Below are 21,921 nucleotides of genomic sequence, written 5' to 3'. Positions count from 1 at the left end.
GGGAATCGGGTTTTTGGTCTTTCCTTTTCCGTTCGTCTCTCGAGTTGAAGACGGATTTTGCGATGGAAAGAATTTCGCTTATGGTTTTTCCATCGTAACCTAAATGGGAATTTAAAGCCTTCCGAATGTCGGCAGTGGCTTGGTCCTTAAAGAATCCTTTGACTATCACTTCGTGTTGCGGGCTTTCAGGATCTATCCCACCCCAGGTTTTAATGGCAGAAACTAGGCGGGAGTAGTAGTCGGATGGGTGTTCCTCAGGTCCTTGAAGGACAGCTTGGACTTTTGTCCAGTTTACAGTTCGCTGACCAGCAGCCTTGATTCCATCTAGGATGGCTTTCTTGAAAATCTTTAAGCCCCATAGCCCGTCCGTTGTATTATAATCCCAGTCCGGGTCGTTAAGGATCGACTGAGTAGTTAGAGGGGCCATAGATGTCGGTCGATTTGGTTGGTAGCCCTCTCGAGTCAGGGCTTCCCCTGCCTTGGCTAAGATTTCTCTTTTCTCCGCTTCATTAAAGAGAGCCCCCAGGAGCATGTGCACATCTGCCCACGTGGGGTTGTGGGTTGAGAAAATGGTGGCCACCTGGCGGTGGCATTTGTCGGGGTCATCCCGCAAGGACGGCATTTTGTCGGACCAATTCATTAAATCCGATGTAAGGAAGGGTTGGTGTGTGAAGACCATACGGGGTGGACCCCCTGCCCTTTCCGGAGGTATGGGTAACGCTCGCAAGGGGAAAGCACCCTCCACTTCTCCATTTGGCGGATTATCTTTGTTTCGCGTTCTACTGGCGACGGGACCCTCCCTTTCCCCGTTTAGAAGTTGCCCATTAAGTAGAGGTTCCACGTCTAGATTTGTCTGGTCTTCGGTTAAGTTGGGCATACTTGGAAGGGGCTTAGCCGGCTGGGTAACTATCGGCGGTGTATTCGATGCACTCGAAGAAGGGGCCGGGGTGATGTTCGCGGTGTCTTCCCTGGGTCCCGCACCCCCCCTTCCAGCCCCTGCCCCAGGTCCCGGTGAAGGGGGGACTCGTGGTTCTGGGTAGTAGAAAGGGACGAGGGTCCTATCCAGTTGTTCCTCTTGAGCCCTGATCTCATCATATGGAGGGGGTCTCGTAGGTTTTAAAACGGCCATCTGCCGGGCTATCCTAGCTTGTTGTTGTTGGAATAATTCACGGGCTTCGGCAAAGGCATTCAGATAGTAAAGTTGGCGGGGCTTCTCGTCGGCTAGATAAGACTTAAGTGCTTGCATCCTTGTGACGTTAAAAGAGCCGTGAGGTGGCCATCTCTGGGCCGGATCTAGATGGTGAGTAAAGGTGACCCACGCAATGTTGCAAAGGTCTCTCAATTTGGATTTTGAGAGTCCTTTCCTCCCTCTCAGCTCCTTCCAGTTTAAGAGAACAAATTGGAGAGGGGTATCGGAGTCCTCTTTCTGGCGGGAAGGCTTCGCGAAAGCCTTATCGCCTGGAGGAGCCCAGTCAGAATGTTTGGAAGCCTGGGTTCCCATTCTTCCTACGTTAAAGATAGAGGGGGGTAGAGACACACACGAGGGGAAGAGAGAGGGGACGGGAGGAAGAAGAGAAAGGGGAAAATTTCCTTTCAGTATATATATATATATATTTTTTTTTTGTTTGTTTGTTTCTAGTAAACCTCAAGAATAGAGCTTAAGAAAACGTCTGCCACGGGACGCCTTGGCCCGAGAAAGTTTCAGTTACGGGACACCTTGGCCCGTCTGCCACGGGACACCTTGGCCCGAGAAAGTTTTAGTTACGGGACACCTTGGCCCGTCTGCCACGGGACACCTTGGCCCGAGAAAGTTTTTTTTTTTTTTTTTTTTAGTTACGTCTATTTTCTTTTCTCACTACCTCAGCGCTGTTCACAAGACTAATCCTAGTGTGGGGCCCCAATTCGTGAACCACCCCTTCTACCCTCCACGACAGCCTCCTGCCTATCCTTTGAGACTAGGTTCGGAATTCCCTACTGAACGCTTGCGCAGTGCAATGCCAGATCGGGGTCCGAGAAGAACCAAAGTTTGAAAGGAAGCAAACGACCTTGCGTTCTCACGTACCCGGGTCATCCCTAACAAAGGTCGCCAGGCAGGAGGGGCGGCTTCGTTTGCATGGTTAGGGTAGGGAAGAGTAAGAGAATATTTGAAAGGCGCCTCCGGACGACTCCGAGGGAGGGACGTCAGGGAAAATAGTAAAAGAGCCACGCTTTCCCGGACTCAGTTCCAAGACGGAAAACGGGGGAGAAAAGGAGAGAGGAAGAGATTAAGGCGTTCCTGGACGACTCCGAGAGGTAACACCAGAAAACCAGTAAAAGTACCACGATTTCCTTGGCCACTTTCCGAAGGGGAAATCGGGGAGAGAAGGGAAAGTTTAGGGTAACGTCAGAAATGAAAGAAGAAAGTCTGGCTGTCGTGGAGATATTTCCTTTCCAACCCCCCTCCCTCTGTATTTACTTCAAACCATACTCACGTTCGTTGATGTCCCTCGCAGATCCCGGGATCTTCCTTAGCCGGCTTTACCTCGCCTTTGCTCTCTCTGGTTGGGCTTCTGGTGACGGTTGATTACCGCCCGCAAAGGGAAGGCAGGGAGAGGAAGAAAAGGATCCCCGGGCTAAGGTTGCCCGGTGGCGCCCGATCCCCTCTATCTCCCCTCTCACCTTTACAGGAGAACCAAGTGTCCCTGAGTCGCGGTCGCCAACTGTTAACGGAAATTCAAGGGTCCTCTTGGGCAAATGAAGACACCGACCAGAGCAAGTCAGAGCAAAACAGCAGCCAGTAGGCTCGGTCTTTATTTAGAAAGACTGTCGCGACAGGACTCCCACCGCCCACAAGGTGAAGCAAAATGGAAGCCCCGAACAAAGGGAGACCCTAGCTTTTATTAGTTACTAATCCCCTTAGCTACACCCTCAGAATTACATCATATTTACATCATGATTATATTAAAAATAGGAGGAGTTGGGGAGGAGCTGCACAGGTAACCTGAGTGTCCCGACACCTGGCCGGAGTCTCCTTCCCCCTCCCTACATGAGCCATATTCAAGAACAAAGGAAAAGGGCAAAGTTCCTGCCCCCCTGAGGGGAATCCGGTCACAGTCCTTTGTGAGAGTCCGCGCGGAATACACTATGATATGCAGTTCATTATGTCGCTGATAGCCTTCTGTCTGAACCCATCACCGATGGCTATCAAGGATGTCACGTCTAGTAGGAGGGAACACAGAGTACGTGACTGCTCGGTTAAGGGATTATGGCCGCTTGATTTCGGACCACCCTCCTTTGATAGTCTTTGTAATATCCAGCAGAATAAAAGTGGTCCGGTGAAAATCCGAAGTACGGTTGATTTTTAGTGAATTTATGAAGAGTATTGTCTTTAAAGTTCAAAGCACTTTCGCCTTCAGGAAGCGGCTTGCTACATTTTGATTAGATCAGTCACGGTCAATTGAACTCGGAAACTTTGTATTGAGAGCTGTCAAGGGAAAGGGGGGGAAAGCGGCAGTAGCCTGCAGTACCTGCGTGGTCGCCGCAAGGGGCGCTGTTCGGTAATGTTGATTGGCTGAGGCGGGCGCCGATTGACAGCGGAATTTCGGTCGGCCGGTCTACTCACAATAAAAATAGGGCTGTGCGGAGCGCTATGGTGAGAAGCTGTCAAACTAGCGCTTCCTTATTTACGGAAGGCTTTAAGGGATGGCCCTCTAAAGGGGACATCTCCAGGGTCGGGGGGGGGGAGATGTGTGTGTGTGTGAGTGTGGTGCTTGTGTAACACGTGTCTGTGAGTTGGGGGGGGGGTTTCCGGCGACAAAACACCTTATACAAATGAAAAAATTACGTTTAAACCATATGCAGCATAAATATCTCAAGGAGGCTGTTGTGCTTGTGAGGTTCTGAGGGGCTTTGTGCATCCAGAGTGCTATGCCAGTTTGGTTATTTTAGAAGCCGCGCTGCAGTCAGGCTGCTTTCCCTCCCTGCTCCCTGCTTTCTTCTCTTTAGGGCCCAGAGTGGAGCTCCATCGCTTTGCCAGCCAAGGGAGATTTAGGCTCCTGTGTAACTTAAGAGCTTTTGAAAAGGCTGCCCCAGGCATTCCCTTGATCTCTCGGATGATGTGGCCCTCCTCGAGTCTCTGTTAAAAGTGAAAGAAGGATCTAGTCAGAGTCTTCACAACATAATTTGCCTCACTTCTCTCAAGTATCCACAGCTGCTGTTCTGTAATCATTAATAAGATTCTGCATAATCCCTCGCTGCACTTTAATCATTAAGAGTGTCTGTATAATGTGGGAGGTGAACTGAAAATAACTGCTTTGGCTTTCATTTTACGTCAGTTTGAGACCGAGGTGCTCCACCATCTCCAAGGAATTTGTCTGCAAGCCACAGACAGCTGAGCTGCTCAAAGTGCCTGTGCTAACCTACCACAGTCAGTCTTCCCACTGAGAAAAGAAACACGGAGCAGCTTTGTCTACTTGAGGAGGAGCATCACACCTAGGGATCAAGGAGAAGGGATCTGATTTTTTAAAATGGGTAGTTCATTTACATCAGGGGGTGTCAACATTTTGGACTCCCATGGGCCAGCGGTGGAGTGTGCTTTAATGGCGCCCAGGGCGGGCGCACACATGTGCTGGGAGAGCTGGACAAAAGGAGCCCACTGCATGCCAGCCTAGCCCTTGCCAAAGCGACACCAGCCCTGAGCCTCTTTGCAAGGCTGGAATGATCCCAGCCTCGTGAAGCGAGGTTTGGGGAGGGCAGTGTGAGCAGCACCCCCACCCAAGAAATGTGCCCCCCACGCCCCTGCAATGGGTACATTTACAAACTAGAGAAACTGTTGTGGGCATCTTGCATGCAGCACACGCACCCTCCCCCACATGCACAAAGGGTTCCTGCAGACACCCCTTTTTCACATCCATGATCCTTTGTGCTCATGATGCTATTAGGTGCTCAAACATGATCCCACTTTCAACATAGTTTGCATCTGCAAAAGTTTGGGGGCAGTCACACTGCTTCATTTCCAGTCAGTGCATATCCCATCACTTCCTGCTTCCTGTTTATTTTTGTCCTAGTTTTGTTGCTCTGTAGCCTCCCTGGGCAACAGTCATGTGGTAGCATTGAGGAAATGTCACACAACAAATGAAAGGAGAATAAATCTGCCACTAATAAAGCACCTGTGTGGAGGGGCACTCACTTGCCCCTCTCCTGTAACCCCAGTCATTAGGCTTGGGAGAGAAAAAAGGAAATAAGAAGCCAAACCTATTTTAGATGTTATATATGCATGCGTGGATGTGCAGAAGTTTGTTGTATATGACCTACCTCCATGCATCCATCTGAAGATACATCAAAATGTGTAGGGTCTTTCAGATCTCAAAACTAATATATATAGATGTGCACATGCCTCTCACCATTCTTGCATTTATAAAACATCTGCAAGGGGGTAAACTTGAGGGGTAGGGAAAAGCCCAGTAGCTTTGATGTGACTAACAGCATGCTGACTGATACAGGAAATGAAAACCAAATTAATGACAGCATCCAACTAAATCTGGTGAATCAGTTGCAGGCACAGGATAATTTACTTTGCCAATCTTTAGTTGGGATAGATGTATGCAAGGTTTTTGAGTTGCACAGCTCTTCAAGGTAGCTTATTCAACCTAGATCAAGAGAAAAGCTGGCTGCCTGTGTACTGTGGCTGCCCAACTGCACTTATTGGCTCTTAATCCCAAACGAGGAAGGTTAGAACCGCAATTCAAGGCTATCTACATTTACCATACTTTTGAAGCACATGACACCCCCCAAATAATTCAAGGAACTGTTGTTGGTTAACAACAGGTGCTGGAAATGGTACCTCTGTGAGGGGTAAACTGCAGTTCCCAGAATTTTGCGGGGGGAGTCATGTGTTTTAAATGCATGGTGTGTATGGAGCCTTCCTTACTTCCAGCTATTAATGACAGAATTGCAAAATGGCTATCACTTCCATACAATTATCAGGCAATTTTCTTGCAATGGCTCAAGACCACCATTTCCTTTTCCTCCTTAGGCAAAGAATAGCAGTTAATTTAAAATGTGGGTTTATTTTTTTCCTTTTTAAGGAAAGAAATTATATTGGTGCTGCATAAGCATGTGGAGCCTCCAGGTAAGGTTTAATCCCTTCCTATTTGCCCCCCCACCCCCCAGCACAATATTTGGGAAGACATCAAACGGTGGGGGTTTTCCCTGCTGCTAAATGGACCTAATTTGGTGTTGCTGGTGTTTGTTTGAAACACCGCAGACAATCTTCACGCGGCTCAGCTGGTCCTGCAAGGCTGGTGTCTGTACTTACCAGATGTTTTCTGTCAGAGAGGCTTATCCTCTTTCCCTCAGTCCATGTGATTCCCTAGGGCCACACATGTGTCTTGCTTTCTTCTGTGAATAATTTGAATTATTTGGAAACTGACTATCTTTTTGTGGAGACGTATGTAGATTTGAGTGAGTTTCTTGCGTAACAAAGATAGCTAGGCTTGAGGCCAAATCCCTGGAACCTCACATCTATATCTATCTAGTAATGCTGCAGTTGTCTGATTCTGGGCTGCTGAAATCACCTGTTTGTAGACCATCCATCCTGATTTGATTGCACAAAACTCACATGGAGGTTAGACGATGTCTGGTCTTTATTAAACAGCTCAGGACTGCAATGCCTCAAGGACTGCCTCTCCCCATATAAATTCATCCTGGCTGTGTTCATCATCTGAGGCCCTTTTTTGTGTGCCTCTCCAGTGGCTCTCAGTTTGTGAAATTCTCTCCCCAATGAGGTTCGCCTGGCACCTTCATCATATACCGTATTTTTCGCCCCATAAGACGCACTTTTTCCCCTCCAAAAATGAAGGGAAAATCTGGGTGCGTCTTATGGGGCGAATGCAGGCTTTCGCTGAAGCTTGAAGAGCGAGAGGGGTCGGTGCGCACCGACCCCTCTCGCTCTCCAGGCTTCAGGAAGATATCCGCCGCCCAGGCAGCCCTGTGGGAGGTCCCACAGGGTTGCCTAGGCTGCGGATAGCAGCCTGCTTCTCGGAGCGTCGGGCGCCCTGAAGGCAGGGTGCGCAAGGCTTGGGGCGGCAGCGGACTGCTTGCGCGCACCTAGAACCTTGGGGCGTGCTGAGGTCAGCGCGCCCCAAGCTTCTGCATGCCGGCAAGCAGTCCGCTGCCGCCCCAAGCCTCCCGCACCCGGCAGGAGGTCCCGCCGGGTGCGCAAGGCTTGGGGCGGCAGCGGACTGCTTGCCGGCATGCAGAAGCTTGGGGCGCGCTGACCTCAGCACGCCCCAAGCTTCTGGATTAGCGCAGGGGTCCGCTAGCCCTGGGAGAGGCGCCGGCTCTCCCACGCTAGCGGAGACCTTGCCGGCACGCAGAAGCTTGGGGCGCGCTGAGCTCCGCACGCCCCAAGCTCCTGGTGTAGCGCAGCGCACCTGGGGGGGAAATAAAAATTTTTTCCTTCATTTCCCCCCCTAAAATCTAGGTGCGTCTTATGGGCCGGTGCGTCTTATGGGGCGAAAAATACGGTAGTCATACCTCGTGTTACGTTTGCTTCACGTTGTGGCTTTGCAGGTTACAAACGTGGCAAACCTGGAAGTGTTTACTTCCGGGTTCGCCGCATGCGCATGCGCAGAAGCGGCACTCTACTTATGAACTTTTCGGGGTGCGAACGGCACCCCAGAACAGATCGCGCTCGTAAGAAGAGGTACCACTATATATATATTTAGGTGACAGGTGAAAATGTTCCTCTTCAACCAGATCTTTGGCTGATTTATATTTTACTGCCTTTTAAATGTGTTTGTGGGAGGGTGGGGCTATTGTTTTATTATTTGTGTTTTCATCTTGCATTTCTGTCTTGTGGACTGCCCTGAGATGGAATAAGTGTTTAGTTTCAAAAAATAAAAGACACTTGCTTAGAATAAGGGATACAGTGGTACCTCAGGTTACATACACTTCAGGCTATAGACTCCGCTAACCCAGAAATAGTACCTCGGGTTAAGAACTTTGCTTCAGGATGAGAACAGAAATTGTGCTCTGACGGCACGGCGGCAGCAGGACACCCCATTAGCTAAAGTTGTGCTTCAGGTTAAGAACAGTTTCAGGTTAAGAACGGACCTCCGGAACGAATTAAGTACTTAACCCGAGGTACCGCTGTATCTGGCAACCATAGGACTTGATGGTCCACTTTAGTTCTATGTCAATGTCCTTACCTCTGTTTGGTTAAAAAAACCCAGAGGGTTTAAAAAATAATAATCTTCTGCATGCAGCCAGCTAATCAGTTCTTCCCATTATTTTGATTAATCTCGAAGCCGTTTTCCTGGCATAAGTGCCTGGCCTTTCAGGAACAGCCTTTGCAGCCCTTTGCTGTGTTTCACCAGTTTTAGTAATGTGTTTTGCTGCTGTCTCTGGTGTAGATCTGCGTCCTTTGGATATTCTCTCCGAAGTGGTTCCTGTGAATGGGGTGAAGAGTGGGATACGGATGATCCAGATCCAAGGAGCACGTGGCTTCCAGTTCTCTGCAATGCGCCCTCGCTTTCTCAGTTTTCCAGCATCACGGATTTTCATATACTGTGACATCTTCCCAGAGGAATTCTCCATTGTGGTCACCCTAAAAGCTTTCCCCATGCAGTCCAAGGTAAGCATGTGGTAGGTTGTTTTGTTTTTTTGCACTAGAGCAGAATCACGTATCCGCCGATAAAATCGTGGTTGGTGAATTCAGTTTGCTAAACCTGATCTTAATTACCGTAATACTGTAATCAATTTGGCAAACTTCGCAATATCACGTGATTTAAATAGCTCATTCCATATAAACTGTGACTGGAACAGTTGTTGGCATATTTACTTGGATGTAAATGTACTCGGATGCCTGATAGAATCACTATGCATAATTTATGCTGTAGGTGATGAAATAAAACTGTCACAGGTGACAAGAGATAATCTTTAATTGGTCATGATGTGCTTTATGAATTATATCCTTAAAAAAAGAACTTGGAAAAACATCCTGGGGTTTGCTTTTTTTCTGGATTGTGATAGCACAGGAAACAAAATGCAACTGGAGCTTGATTCTATCTTTATTTGGAAGTTAGGCTGTGTACACACTCCCTGTTCACTCTGCATCCAGTGTGTTCCCACCACAGGTTTGGGAATCGGTATACACACAATGTTTGCCTCTATCCTGTCATTTCTTATGAAATACAGTGGTACCTTGGTTCTCAAACTCAAACCGTTATGGAAGTCCGTTCAACTTCCAAAATGTTCGAAAACCAAGGTGCGGCTTCTGATTGGCTGATTGGCCCCGGAAACAATGCCGAAATGGATGTTTGGCTTCCGAAAAACGTTCACAAACCACAACACTTACTTCTGGGTTTGTGGCATTCGGGAGCCGATTTGTTCGTCAACTAAGCCGTTCGGGAACCAAGGTTCCACTGTACTGTGTTTTGAGGTGTTCCCTGACATACCAGTTTCAATCTGAAGTTAGCCAGAGAACCCCCTAGATGAATTTTGAGGTGGTGTACACAGAGAACTGGGAATTGTAGTTCTCTGAGGTGAATAGGGTCGTCCTAATAACTCTCAGCACTCTTGACAAACCACACTTCCCAGGATTCTTTGGAAGGAAGCTATGACAGTTAAAAGTGGTATGATACTGCTTTAAACGTATTGTGAAGCTGGGGCCAGAGTGCTCAAAAAATTAAATTAGTGATTCATATGCTGGTAGAAGAAAATAATGTATTTCAGGCTGGCAAGCTTAACTATGTTTTCAAAAAATGAGTTTTGGAGGACATTTATTTGGAGAACCTTATTGTTGCTCCAATGCTTAGGATTAAAGGTTTTCTTTTCTTTTTTTGCAAAAATTTTTGACTGGTCAGGTTGATAAATAGGAGGAGCAGGGGGAAGCTTTCCAACTAACAGCCTTTAACTCTCCTTTCAGAGAAACGAGTACATCTTTACGGTTTTGGAGGAAAACAGTGACACTCTGCTGCTTGGACTCCGATATTCGATGAATAAAATTCACTTCATCTTCTGGAGCAGAGAGCTTTCCAATGGCTGGCAGACACGGGTCACCTTCCGGGACGTATTTTTGGCAGACAATCAGTGGCACACACTGGTACTGGCAGTAACTAAAGGCTCCTTCTCTCTCACTGTGGACTGCAGCATCCCCACAGATGTGTACGTGAAGCACGTACAATTCAGGGGTAATTTTGCCGCCACCACCATCCCTGGGTTGGGGCTGCATGGAAAATTACACTGCCCAGAACTGGGAAGTCTGGAGGCTTTGTGCAAAACGTGGGAGCTCTTTTCATCAGGTCCTGGCCAAAATCCGCCTCTGGTTTTCTACAGGCACGCATGCACCTCCGTCCACCTTCCAGAAAAGCAAGAGAGAAGCATGGTCACAGGAGGGAGCAGCCTATGGGAGGGTGTGTGAGAATGTAACAAAGGTCTGCTGGATCAGGCCAATGGCCCATCTAGTTCAGCATCCTGAAGAGAACCCCAGGGGCTAAAGGGCTGCATTTGGGGCCCCCACCCGCTGCCTAATGGTGCTCTGTACTCCAGTTTAGCCTCCAGACTATGAAAGTGTGATTGTAGATAGGGTGGGTAACCAACTAGGTCAACAAGATGCAATGTCATGGGAGCAATTAGCCTGTCATAGCCGCCTGGAAGGACTGAAGGCACAAATGGATTGCAGAAACAGCAGATAAGCTGCGACCCTATTTTGCACAACTTTATAAAAAAAATATATAGTACAGGCAACTCCCCATTTACATGCACTCAAAAGGTGCACAACTCTGCATACACGCAGGCTTTTCCAATGGTCTTTCAAATACAGTGGTACCTCGGGTTACATACGCTTCAGGTTACATATGCTTCAGATTACAGACTCTGCTAACCCAGAAATAGTACCTTGGGTTGAGAACTTTACTTCAGGATGAGAACAGAAACCGTGTTCCGGTGAAACGGTGGCAGCAGGAGGCCCCATTAGTTAAAGTGGTGCTTCAGGTTAAGAAAAGTTTCAGGTTAAGAAAGGACCTTCGGAACAAATTAAGTACTTAACCCGAGGTACCACTGTATATGCAATTTCACTTAAATGCGAGGTGCCTTGGAAGGAAACTCCTGTGTGAATTGAGAGTTGCCTGTAAATGGTTTACTTCGTAACTCCCAGAGGAGCATAACCGTCTGAGCCTGACACCATGTATTGTCCAAGATTGATAAGCTAAGAACAAATCTTTGTGTCCCGTCATGGCTTCTTTGAAGTGAAACAAACCACAGCCCCTAACTTGGACATAATGCCAAGCTAGGGGACCATGGTTTGCTGCTCCTGTTCATACTAGGGAAGGTGGTGAAGCAGGAACTTCCTGTGTCTTCATGGTAAACCTTACTGCAAGGGGGGACGGGACATTTTCCAGCCTGAATTCCCTTGTAGGCAACATTTGGGGAGTGTGTGTGTGTCACATTCCAGGGGTGGGCGGAGCCTAGAGTAAAAGTGGGCAGAGCAATGAATATGCATTTTATAGTAAGCTAGTTTCTGTGCACAAACACCTCTCTATCCTTCATCCAGGGAAGCAAGAGGCAACAGCAGAGAGTTCAAGGACTCATTCCAGCCAGTCAAAAGCACTCAAGGAGATTGTGAAGCAGGGCCAGTGGGAGGTGTGGCTGGGAAGGATTCAGGTCTGGGGAGAGTCTCAGGGGCCAGAAAGAAAGGCCTGAGGGGCCACAATAGGCCCATGGACTTCAGGTCTCCCAACCCTTGATGTGTGAATGCAAAGTTTTGTTACCTCTGCTGTTACCAGTGATGATGACTTAACTGTCTGGATACATATTGCTTTCCTTTTTATTCACCTTAGGATTACAGATGCTGTTTTCCCCACATCCTTGACTGTGACAGGATCCCGGTTTTATGTAGGGAGCAGAAGGAGAAGAAAAGGTTTCTTCACTGTGAGTACATTATTTGTGTTGAAGAGATTATCATAGCCATTCAGCATACAATGGGCTGACTCTGCCGTACATGGGGATGGAGATGTGCATTATCAATGCATGCCTGTTTAATATCACTTTAACTTTCATTGGTACCCCCAAACCATTTTGAGAATTATAGCTTGGCAAGATACTGAGAATTTCTTGTTTGAGATTCCTAGCTCCCCCCTTGTGGAAATACAGTTCCCTGGATTCTCTGAGGAAACTGACCAATTTAAGTCTAGTATAGAGACAAGTAGAGACTGCAACAAAATGTTGCAGCATACCCATCCTTCTAGCAATGGAAAGGGCCAAAGCTCAGTGGTAGAGCACGTGTTTAACTTGCAGAAAATCCCAGGTTCAATCCCTGGCTCCTCCAAGAAGGGCTCCTACTGAGAATTAGTTAACTATTGATAGCCAGCGATAGAAATAATGCTGAGGCAGATGGACTGAGGGTCTGGCTCAGTAATGGTGGCGCAAGAGACACTGCAGGTGAAGTCGAACTCTGAGGATACTGGAGGAGCCGTGTTTTCAGGCCAAAGCAGTGTTGAAGGGACAGGGACTAGTGCATCATCTGACTCTGAACCCTCTTCAGCAGTGCTGGCTGGTAGCTATTGGGATTGGTGGGCCAGAAGGCAGGAAGGTCAACAGTGGGTGGAGCCAGAGCCAATGAGAGGCGGAGCCAACTGATTCTATTTTTGTCCCCGTCTTCCTTCCGGCTGAGGGGCAACGCTGAGACTCATGAGAAGGAAGGGGAAAGGCAGTGCCACCCAGTGGCGGAGGAAGCATAGGGGCAGGGTGAGGGCGAGGCAATCCACCCATAGTGGCGGGGTGAGGACGGGGCAATCTGCCCATAGGGACGGGGTGCACCATGGGGCCTCCGGAGTCTGCCTGCCTCCTCCCAGTCAGCCGCCCTACAGCTGGAGAGGAGGCAGAGGGTGGACTGTTTGGGCAGAGTGGAGCCTGTCCACGCCCAAGCCACCGTGTCTCTTCCAGGAGAAATGCATGACTCGGGCGTGCTGCAGGCCCCACGGTGAGTGCTGCCCAGCATTTTGTCACCCCCAGCAGGGTGACACCCGAGGTGGCCCACACCCACCGCACCCCCCTTTCTCCACCCCTGGTGCCACCCTCTAGACCAGCCTTTCTCAACCTGTGGGTCCCCAGATGTTGTTGGACTACAACTCCCATCACCCCTAGCTAGCATGGGGTGACGGGAGTTGTAGTCCAACAACATCTGGGGACCCTCAGGTTGAGAACCACTGCTCTAGACTACAGTGGTACCCCGCAAGACGAACGCCTCGGAAGACGAAAAACTCGCTAGACGAAGGAGTTTTTCGTTTTCTTAGCCGCTTCGCAAGATGCATTTCCCTATGGGCTTGCTTCGCAAAACGAAGCTTGCCCCGCAAGCTCCGGGGATAGCAGGGAAGCGCAGCGCATCTTCCCCGCTGTCCCCGGACCTGTTTTGAAGCAAGGGGCGGCGGAGAGAAGCAATCTTCTCCCTTCCGCCCCTTGCTTCAAAAGAGGGGGACAGAGGGGAAGATGCGCTGCGCTTCCCCGCTATCCCCGGAGCTTGCGGGGCAAGCTTCGTTTTGCGAAGCAAGCCCATAGGGAAATGCGTCTTGCATTTGTACCAAGGGGCGGCAATGGGGAGAAGCGATTCTCCCCGCTGCCCCTTCCCTTGCTTTAAAACAGGTCCGGGGACAGGCAACAGGGAGAAGAAATCTTCTCCCCGCCGCCCCTTGCTTTACACAGGTCCGGGGACAGAGGGGAAGGCGCGCGGCGCTTCCCCTCTTTCCCCGGACGGTCTCCATAGGAACGCATTGATTGATTTTCAATGCATTCCTATGGGAAACCGTGCTTCGCAAGACGAAAAACTCGCAAGAAGAAAAAACTTGCGGAACGAATTAATTTCGTCTTGCGAGGCACCACTGTATTTGTACAGTAAGTAAGAAGGCAGACAGGTGGGGTGTCTGAAGGCAGGCCGAGGTTGGGGGGTCAGTGCCCCATTTGCCCCAGAGGGCCAGCCTTCACTGCTTTTCAAGCCAACACGGGTACCCTGTGACAGGGGACGTGACAATTTTATGTAGGCTGTGAGGTGAGATATTGATAAAAAGTGGTCTGCGTTAAGAGTTTCTGTGACATTCATCAGCCATGTTCTGTGCAGGCCTCATAAAACTCTGGAGTATGCAAAGCTCTGCATAAAGATCAAACCAACTTCAGAACAGACCCTGAGGGAATCACACTGATGGAAGTCGTGGTACTAATCTGCTAGGAATGCTTTGGCTTCCCCTCTCTCTTGTAGCATTTCCAGATAAACAGCAGATGCATACATGGAACAGCTTCTGTTCATTTCTGGGTTGCTGGCGATAATTTTTAGCCATTTTCTCAGATAGATCAGTAGGCTTTCATGAGCAGACATTGCAACAGATACATAATACCGTGTGTGGCTGGGGCTGGGAGACACAATTGAGTGAGAGATAAAATTCTATTTTCCCTTCTTTTAAAACTAACTTGTGAAAAGAAGCCGACAGGAGCGGAGAAGCGTCTGGTTCAAGATAACTCAGCCTTTGGGGAGGATGATCTGAGTGTTCCATGCCCACAAATTATGGACAAGATAAAAGCTGATAATAAGCCTACAAAGGCAAAGGAAAGCCAATCTGATAGCCAAAGATTTTCATAGCAAAAATCACAGGCAGAAAGACACAGAAACCTCTAAGACAAGAAAGATGAGTCAAGAATAGGGATGGGGCAGAAATTGGATTCAGTTACCATTTCAAGGCAAACTTGCAGAAATTTTCTGAAACAAAATGTGAAACGGAACACAGCCACCCTTTGAAATTCACACTTCACCAGTTTTTGCATTACAGTTCTCCAGCCAAGTAGTGTGCACAAAATGCTTATGTTAAGTTAAAGTGTGCATATAAATACATGTATTGGTGAGAAAGATATATGAAAGTGCATTATATTACAGAAATTGCTTTGAAAAAAATGTGTATATGAGGAAAAATTGCATAAAACAATGTGCATATTAGGAGAAATGTGCAGTAAAATGTTACCAAATTTTCATTAGGACTTTTTTTAAAAATGCAAATGTGTGCTATATGTGGAGAACTGAAAACTGGAGAAACAAGAAATGGAGAGAAGCCAGAACCAACACTTTCATTCATCTCTGGTCCATGTGATATCTGAAGAGAACACAGATATACCGAAATACTGAGAATCCCCAGCCTTCTGTGGGGATTTTATTATTTTGTTTTTTTCAAAATGTCTACGCCACTTGCAGTTTAACAAAACTTCCAGGGTGGCTCATAATAATCGTTAAAACAATTTCAGATAGCTATAGATATCACTTAACAATGATGGAACTGTAAAAAACCTAAAGAGAGTAATAAAAACTAGCAGCAACCAATAACATTTATTGGATTAAAACCAGCTGCCATGTTGGAAAGGCTGACTAAATAAAAATGTCTGCTGCGGGAAGGACATCTAATTCAGTACCAGGCAAGGCTCTCTGGGGAGAACATACGATGTGTGGGCTGCCAGAAGGACCGGGAAAAGGGGTGGGACCCCTTTCTTCTGTCATCACCAACCTCATTTCAGAAGGCAGAGGGATTTTTAAGTAGGGATGGGAGAGAAATTTGATTCAGCTTGCAATCAAATGTAGACTTAGCTAATTCACACTTCTCTAGATTTTGCAGCGCAGTTCTCCAGCCAAGTAATGTGTACAAAAATGCACACACTAGGGTAAATTGTGCATATAAATTCATATGTATGCTACTTAAAGTAGCATACAAAAATGCATAGGTGAAAATGCTTTGCAAAAATGTGTATATTAGGCAAAACTGCATACAAAATGTGTATTTAGGAGAAATTTGCACTAAAATGCTGCTATGTTTTCAGGACGACTTTAGAAAGTAATAATCACAAGTTGATGTAGAAATATGGAGAACTGAACTTAAAACTGGACAAATGAGATAATGAAATTGATGTATTTGGCCATCCCTAATTTTAACCAGGGGCCTCCAATTATCACCTTAGCAATCACAAAGGTTCATATAAAAGAAAACCACTCTCCAGATATCTGGGCCCCAGACTATTTAGGGGTTTAAAAGGGAAGCATCACCACTTTGAATTATGCCTGAAAATGGCCTATCAGCCAAATTAGTTTAAAAACTGGAGAGATACCTAGAGGGGTGGTGAACTATCTGTGGAAGTTTTCAAGCAGGGACTGTTGGACATGCTCTGGTTTTCCTGCATTAAGGAGGGTTTTTTGGCTATGAGATGTGTTCCATTTGGTTGGTTCAAGTTACAAAACCAACAGAACGGACACGGTATATCGAAACGAGGCTCAGAGCACTGTGAATCCACACACACAAATGTAACGAGTCATTGTGAGTGTGCCTTCTCTAGGAATTTACAGCTCTGTGGTCCTTAACCCCTTCATTTACTAACTAGTATTGTTAGGTTTGACTGCCAAAACTCCCACACTTTTTCATCCCAGAAAACGTGATTTGTTTCTGAGTACATCTTTGCAACAAAACCACCTATCCCTTTCTTAATGTTTTGTGATGGTTAAAGGTCAACAATCGTTCATTTTTTTAAAAAATAATGTTTTCTTGAAATGCTTTCCATTGTAGTCAAAAAGAGTCTTTGCAAGATCAGGTAGAACAAACAGGAAATGAAGAAGACATTAGCTGAAGTGATTTATGCTGATCTTCATCTCGCACTTACAAATGATTTATTAAATTCAGATTATGACAAAACAGCCTGAAGCGTACATCTCAAGCTTAAAGAGAGTGAAAAGCCAAACTATTTGCACCGAGGGTGTGGGTGTGTGCTCAGGATGGGTGGCTGAAAGAGGTGTATTGGGGGAGTGCTAGAACTGGCTCTAAGGGGATAATTGGAAGATGGGGGGGTCTGGCAAATTGTTTCTGAGATGCTGAGAGTACATTTAGAGAGAGAAACTAGTGCAGGAAAGCCATAAAAAGGATCCAGTTACTGTCCCAAAAGACTTATAGATGAATGAGAGGCATAGGGGAAGCAGTAATTCTAGACCAGGTGTGGGAATCCTTTGGGCTTCCACATGCTGCTGAACTACAGCTGTCAACCCAGCCATCGTGGTCAATGACAAAGGATTATGGGAGTTCAGCAACATCTGGAGGTTCAGAGGTTCCCTTGTTCTAGGCAAATTGAGTGCCAGACATGTAGCATGCAGAGACACCATCTGCAAGTCCAGGGAATTTTGTCTCTTGCTGCCCTTTCTGAATTAGATTTCACAGGCTCACTTCTCAGGAAGACTCAGAAGTCATAGCGGCCAACAGTAGATAGAGGCAAAGCCACTGATGAGCAGAGCCAACTCTTCTCCCTGCTGAGTTCCAAAGGGGCAGCTCTGAGGAGGAAGAGGAGGAACTTGGCAGCCAGAGCCACCTCCAGGACTAGTAGTAAGAAAGAAGGCAGGGCAGGTGGGGGCTGGCTGAATGCAGATTGAGGCTGGTGGGACAGTGTCCCATTTGCCCAAATGGATCAGCCTCCACTCCTAGCACCTCTGTTTCTGCCAGCTCACTGCTTCTAAATGTGCCCCTGAGGACATTATACTCCACTGGTTGAATAGTCATTCCCTTATTTGAAGTGAAGCCTATTGGAAGTGAAGGAAAATAACCACACTCTTACAACTACTGCACATGCGTGCTTTTTTCCTAATCTCCCTCCTCGGACAAACAGCCAGCCCAGCAGGTTTTTGTTACATACCTATGTTAAATAATGTATAGCTAGATCCTTAGTTCAAGAAAATATGGAATAGTAAGTTTTCTTAGATTACAGGGTGTGGGTTTTCCTCCACCAGTAGAAGCTTATTTCCACATTAGCTTCAGTAACAGTTTAATCCCTGTCAAAGTGGCAGAGTAACCATTGCAGAAGTGTTTAATTACAAACCAATGTTAACATGGGGTAGTATACTGTTGCTTGAAAGGCAAATGCTCCTTAATATCCAGCATTCCACGAAGACCTAGTATGTTTGTGCATGAAATGTTGCTTTGATCTGCATCTACACTGTGGTGTACAATTCAGCCATACACTTTCAACAAGGTCAGCATAACATGAAAGTGTCATAATTTCTCTCGTGTTCCCTATTACCCTCAATGTTAATGTGGATAGTAAAAGGACAGATTAGTCAAAGAATTATTGCTCATATACCATACTTGCTCACCCATCATGTACACATTGGTGAGAAGTTGCTCTTGTGAATAAAGAATAAAGGCCAGCAGCACAGAACTTATTTTGAGCAGAGACTCTTTGGAACCTCTGAGCTCAGCCATGGAATCAATGTTCAATGGCAGATTCAATAGCCCACCAACACATAGAGCAATATGAAGAGGCTGCCCTGAGCACCTGAAAGGTAGTTTTCCCCTGTCACTGATGAGTCACAGTTGCTCCCCACACATATGAAAATAGGGGCCCATGATTTTTCAAATGGGCTTAAGCCCCATCATCAACTGAACAAAAAAAGAAAGAAAGAAAGAAAGAAAGAAAGAAAGAAAGAAAGAAAGAAAGAAAGAAAATCAATGTTGTAAACATACCAACCATGGTCTTCCAACAACCCTAGAATCATAGAATCATAGAGTTGGAAGAGACCACAAGGGCCATCGAGTCCAACCCCCTGCCAAGCAGGAAACACCATCAGAGCACTCCTGACATATGGTTGTCAAGCCTCATTGATTTCATTGTCAAGCCTGATTGATTTCATTCCCTAGTCTGTCTTCCTCTCTTTTCAGGGCTTGCTAAGGCAGCTGGTCCTGTTGCCAGGATCTGATGCTACCTCAAGGATGTGCACTGGCATGAACTTTAATCTAGCAGTGCTCTCCATCCCTAAAATTCTGCAGGATCTCCCCGTGAAACCAGCGGGCAATGGGCTGCTGAAATACCCTTACGGTCAGTAAAACAAACAAAATAGGTTTTGAGGGGCTTCCAACAACTTGCATTAGGAAACTATAGAGAACAAGCTGGTAACCCTTCCAAGTGCAGAGAGAGAGCCTAGAGTTAGAACAGATCTGGGCTGATTGACTTGCAGCAGCAGAAGGGTACGTTTCACTTTTGTCATATAATACTATTCTGTTTCGTTTCCCCCTTCAATAAAATTGTGAGACTGATTCCTTGTAGTTAATGAACCTTTCTTCCTTGTGGACCTTTTCACTGATATACATAATATATTGCTTTAAGCCGCCCAGAAAATTTTGTATCTTAGGACAAATGTTGTTAATAAATAAAAACATGTTACAGTGTTTCTGTTATCAAATGCAAAACAATATTTCTTGCTTATACTTTGATGACAGCAACATATGTCTGATTTGCCGTTTACTAGTGGAAAGGTGTCACCACAGAGAAGGCCCTGCTCCTTATCCCTACCTGCCTGACTTCGGAGGCTGGCAAGACTCGGAGCAGAGCCTCTCCTGCAAATCTTACCATCCAGTAGTGTGTATATATGGGAGAAGAAATTGTATACATTGTAGAAGATTGATTCCCGTCTGCCTCAGCCACCATGGCCAGTGGTCAAGGTTGCCAAAGAGATATAATTGAGTGTTATCAGCCCACTGGTGACATTTACTTCTGAATCCTCAGATGAACTCTCCAAGTGGTTTTGGGTAAAGATGTTAAAGAGCTACAAGGGACAAAATGGGACTGTGGGATTCCATAGGAAAATTCCCAAGGGGTTCAACAACAGTTCCACAGTGCAAGCTCCTAATTAAGCCAACTGTCATTGCTTAGTTTATGGTGTAATGAAACATTATACCCGGAGTGCTTCTAGATGAACTGTTCCTTTGCAGAAGATTTGGTTGTTATCACACACCACCATGGCTTGTTTATTGCCAACAAAACCACAATCTGAAGTGATGGTTTGTTGTTTTGCTTATGAATCTTGGTTTGTTTTAACTATAGCTTGGTGCTATGTGTGAACCCAGCAGCCTGCCTTTACCATGGCTTATTTGGTGACTTCATCCGCTAGACCAGTGGTTCCCAACCTTTTTTTGGCCATGCCCCACCTAAGCATCTCTAAAATCCTGATGCCACCCCCTCCCATAACATATAATTTTTATTATTCAAAAAGTGAACTATTCATGTGGAGGAAGCCTAAAAGGCCATTCACTGTTTATAACTCATTCTCGAATTGCCCCCCCCCCCTTAAAAATAAAAGACCATACTTGTTCAGTGGCAAATGAACACAGAGAAAAACATGTTTGTAGCCAAGCATTATCTCACATAATCCAGTGCAGTTGCGTATTGATATCTATAATTGCATTTCTCGTGGTGCCAGAGCAAGTATTTATTTGCTGCTAATTTACTTGTGTTGGGTTTTTTTTTTTTTTTTTTACTGTTATCATTCAGAAGCAGACATGAAGGTGACTTTGGGGTCTCGCCCTCCCTGTACCAAAAGTGAAAGTGGTCAGTTCTGGTTTAATGCTGCTCAGAAAGGGCTATTTATATGCAACGGGGATAAATGGATTTCCTTGCTAGAAGGTAAGCCTTTCTGGGTACCGATTGATTGGTTGTATTTCTGTTCCAATTTTCATTCATCTCAAAATCTCAAATCAGCTTACAAACAATAAATAACAAATTGGTTGGCCTCCATCTGTCTCGGGAGACAATGCAGGAGTGTGCCTTTGGGAGGTGAAGTCAAACCTTTGGGGAATTACAGCCCCTGCTGTGGCAGTAGAGACCAATATGGGAAAGACATGTTTTGTTGCAGCTGGGGCAGACGAGGGTGTTTGGTTGTGCTGGTGCAGGTAAAGCATGGCATTTCTTCTTTCTGCGCTCCTCCAAGCAGTCATTCCTCTTCTGGTCACTTCTGTGGTTGCACAACCTGACTGCCTGTCTCCAGGTGCTGTGGTCATCTGTGAGGGATTCTTTCACGGCGGAGTTAATGTTGCCAGCTTTCATGTCATGTTTCCAGACATCTTTGTAATACAGGGTTGGTCTGCCAGCAGGCCTGGTGCCTGAAGCCAGCTCCTTGGGGATCCTGTCATCTTCCATTGTGTGTACATGACCAAGGCAGTATAGACGTCAATGAGAAAGAAGTGCAAACATGCTGAGAGGTGCTAAGGCACTATGTTTAAACTGGCTTATAGGCATCTGAGCAAAGAACATAGCTGTCAACTTTCAGATTTGAAAATAAAGGATCAGCAGCCTCGAAAATAAGGGATCAGCAGCCTCACCTGTTCCAGGGACAGGATATCTAACAATCCGGGCTAGCAGCGGGAGGCAGTGGGAAACGGCGCTGGAATAAGGGAATTTCCCGCCAAAAAAGGGAAGGTTGACAGCTATGACAGAGAAGCTAGATCTAAATGTGAAAGGTAAGTTTGAATAGGATCAGGGGTAGGGAAACCAGAAGGAATGAGAGGGAAATTCAGGGCAGATAGGAGGCCCAAGGAAGAGGGTCACAGAAGGGGTGGAGAGGAGACGATAAATTTCAGGAATGCTAATTCTGCTGGATCATTCTGCCTACAGAATCCCCTTATTAATGCCATTTGATTTCATAGTTGAAGAAAGACTGGACTATCTGGAAGAATACCAGAGTTTAGCTACAAATTCTGAAACCATGGGCATTGAGGTCTTTGTCATCCCTGACGTGGGACTCTTTGCAGCTACTGCTAATCGGTACACTCCTCCAGGGTCAGCCATCTACAAATGGACGGATGAGAAATTTGTGGCATACCAAAATATCCCCACTTACCAAGCCCAGTCCTGGAAATTCTTTACTATCGGAAAAAAGGTAAATTGTAAGTTAATTTTTAGTATTACTGGATATTCCACCATTCCCATCAGCTTTTCTCTCTGGTCTTTTTCTCACACTTCCCTTACCAGTTCCTTAACTGGCAGTTAACCCCCCATCTGACAGTCAACTCCCAACTCAATTGGAACCTTAAGCCATTAAGAATCTACTGTCATCCAGACCAATCGGATTAAATTTACCTGATCCAGGCCCCATCTAATACATTTGTA

The 21,921-nt window shown here is 46.4% G+C and overlaps 1 protein-coding gene across 2 annotated transcripts in view; it reads left to right on the top strand.

Annotated features, from left to right (window-relative positions):
- The window catches only part of TSPEAR (thrombospondin type laminin G domain and EAR repeats), a 51,900-nt gene that overhangs the window by 14,147 nt on the left and 15,832 nt on the right, over nt 1-21,921 (top strand). Inside the window, exons 2-8 of one of the 2 annotated variants that reach the window (XM_081192622.1) lie at nt 6,066-6,109; nt 8,394-8,614; nt 9,908-10,146; nt 11,820-11,910; nt 18,699-18,855; nt 20,308-20,439; nt 21,459-21,691. In XM_081192622.1, the coding sequence (XP_081048748.1) occupies nt 6,066-6,109; nt 8,394-8,614; nt 9,908-10,146; nt 11,820-11,910; nt 18,699-18,855; nt 20,308-20,439; nt 21,459-21,691 (1,117 nt within the window). The remainder of the gene's footprint in view (nt 1-6,065; nt 6,110-8,393; nt 8,615-9,907; nt 10,147-11,819; nt 11,911-18,698; nt 18,856-20,307; nt 20,440-21,458; nt 21,692-21,921) is intronic. The other variant, XM_081192621.1, reaches the window with a different exon arrangement.

This window comes from Podarcis bocagei (assembly GCF_964188305.1).
Source record: "Podarcis bocagei genome assembly, chromosome: 4".
Taxonomy (NCBI): domain Eukaryota; kingdom Metazoa; phylum Chordata; class Lepidosauria; order Squamata; family Lacertidae; genus Podarcis; species Podarcis bocagei.
Note: the sequence above shows the minus strand (reverse complement) of the source record. Positions and strands in the feature narration are given on the sequence as shown.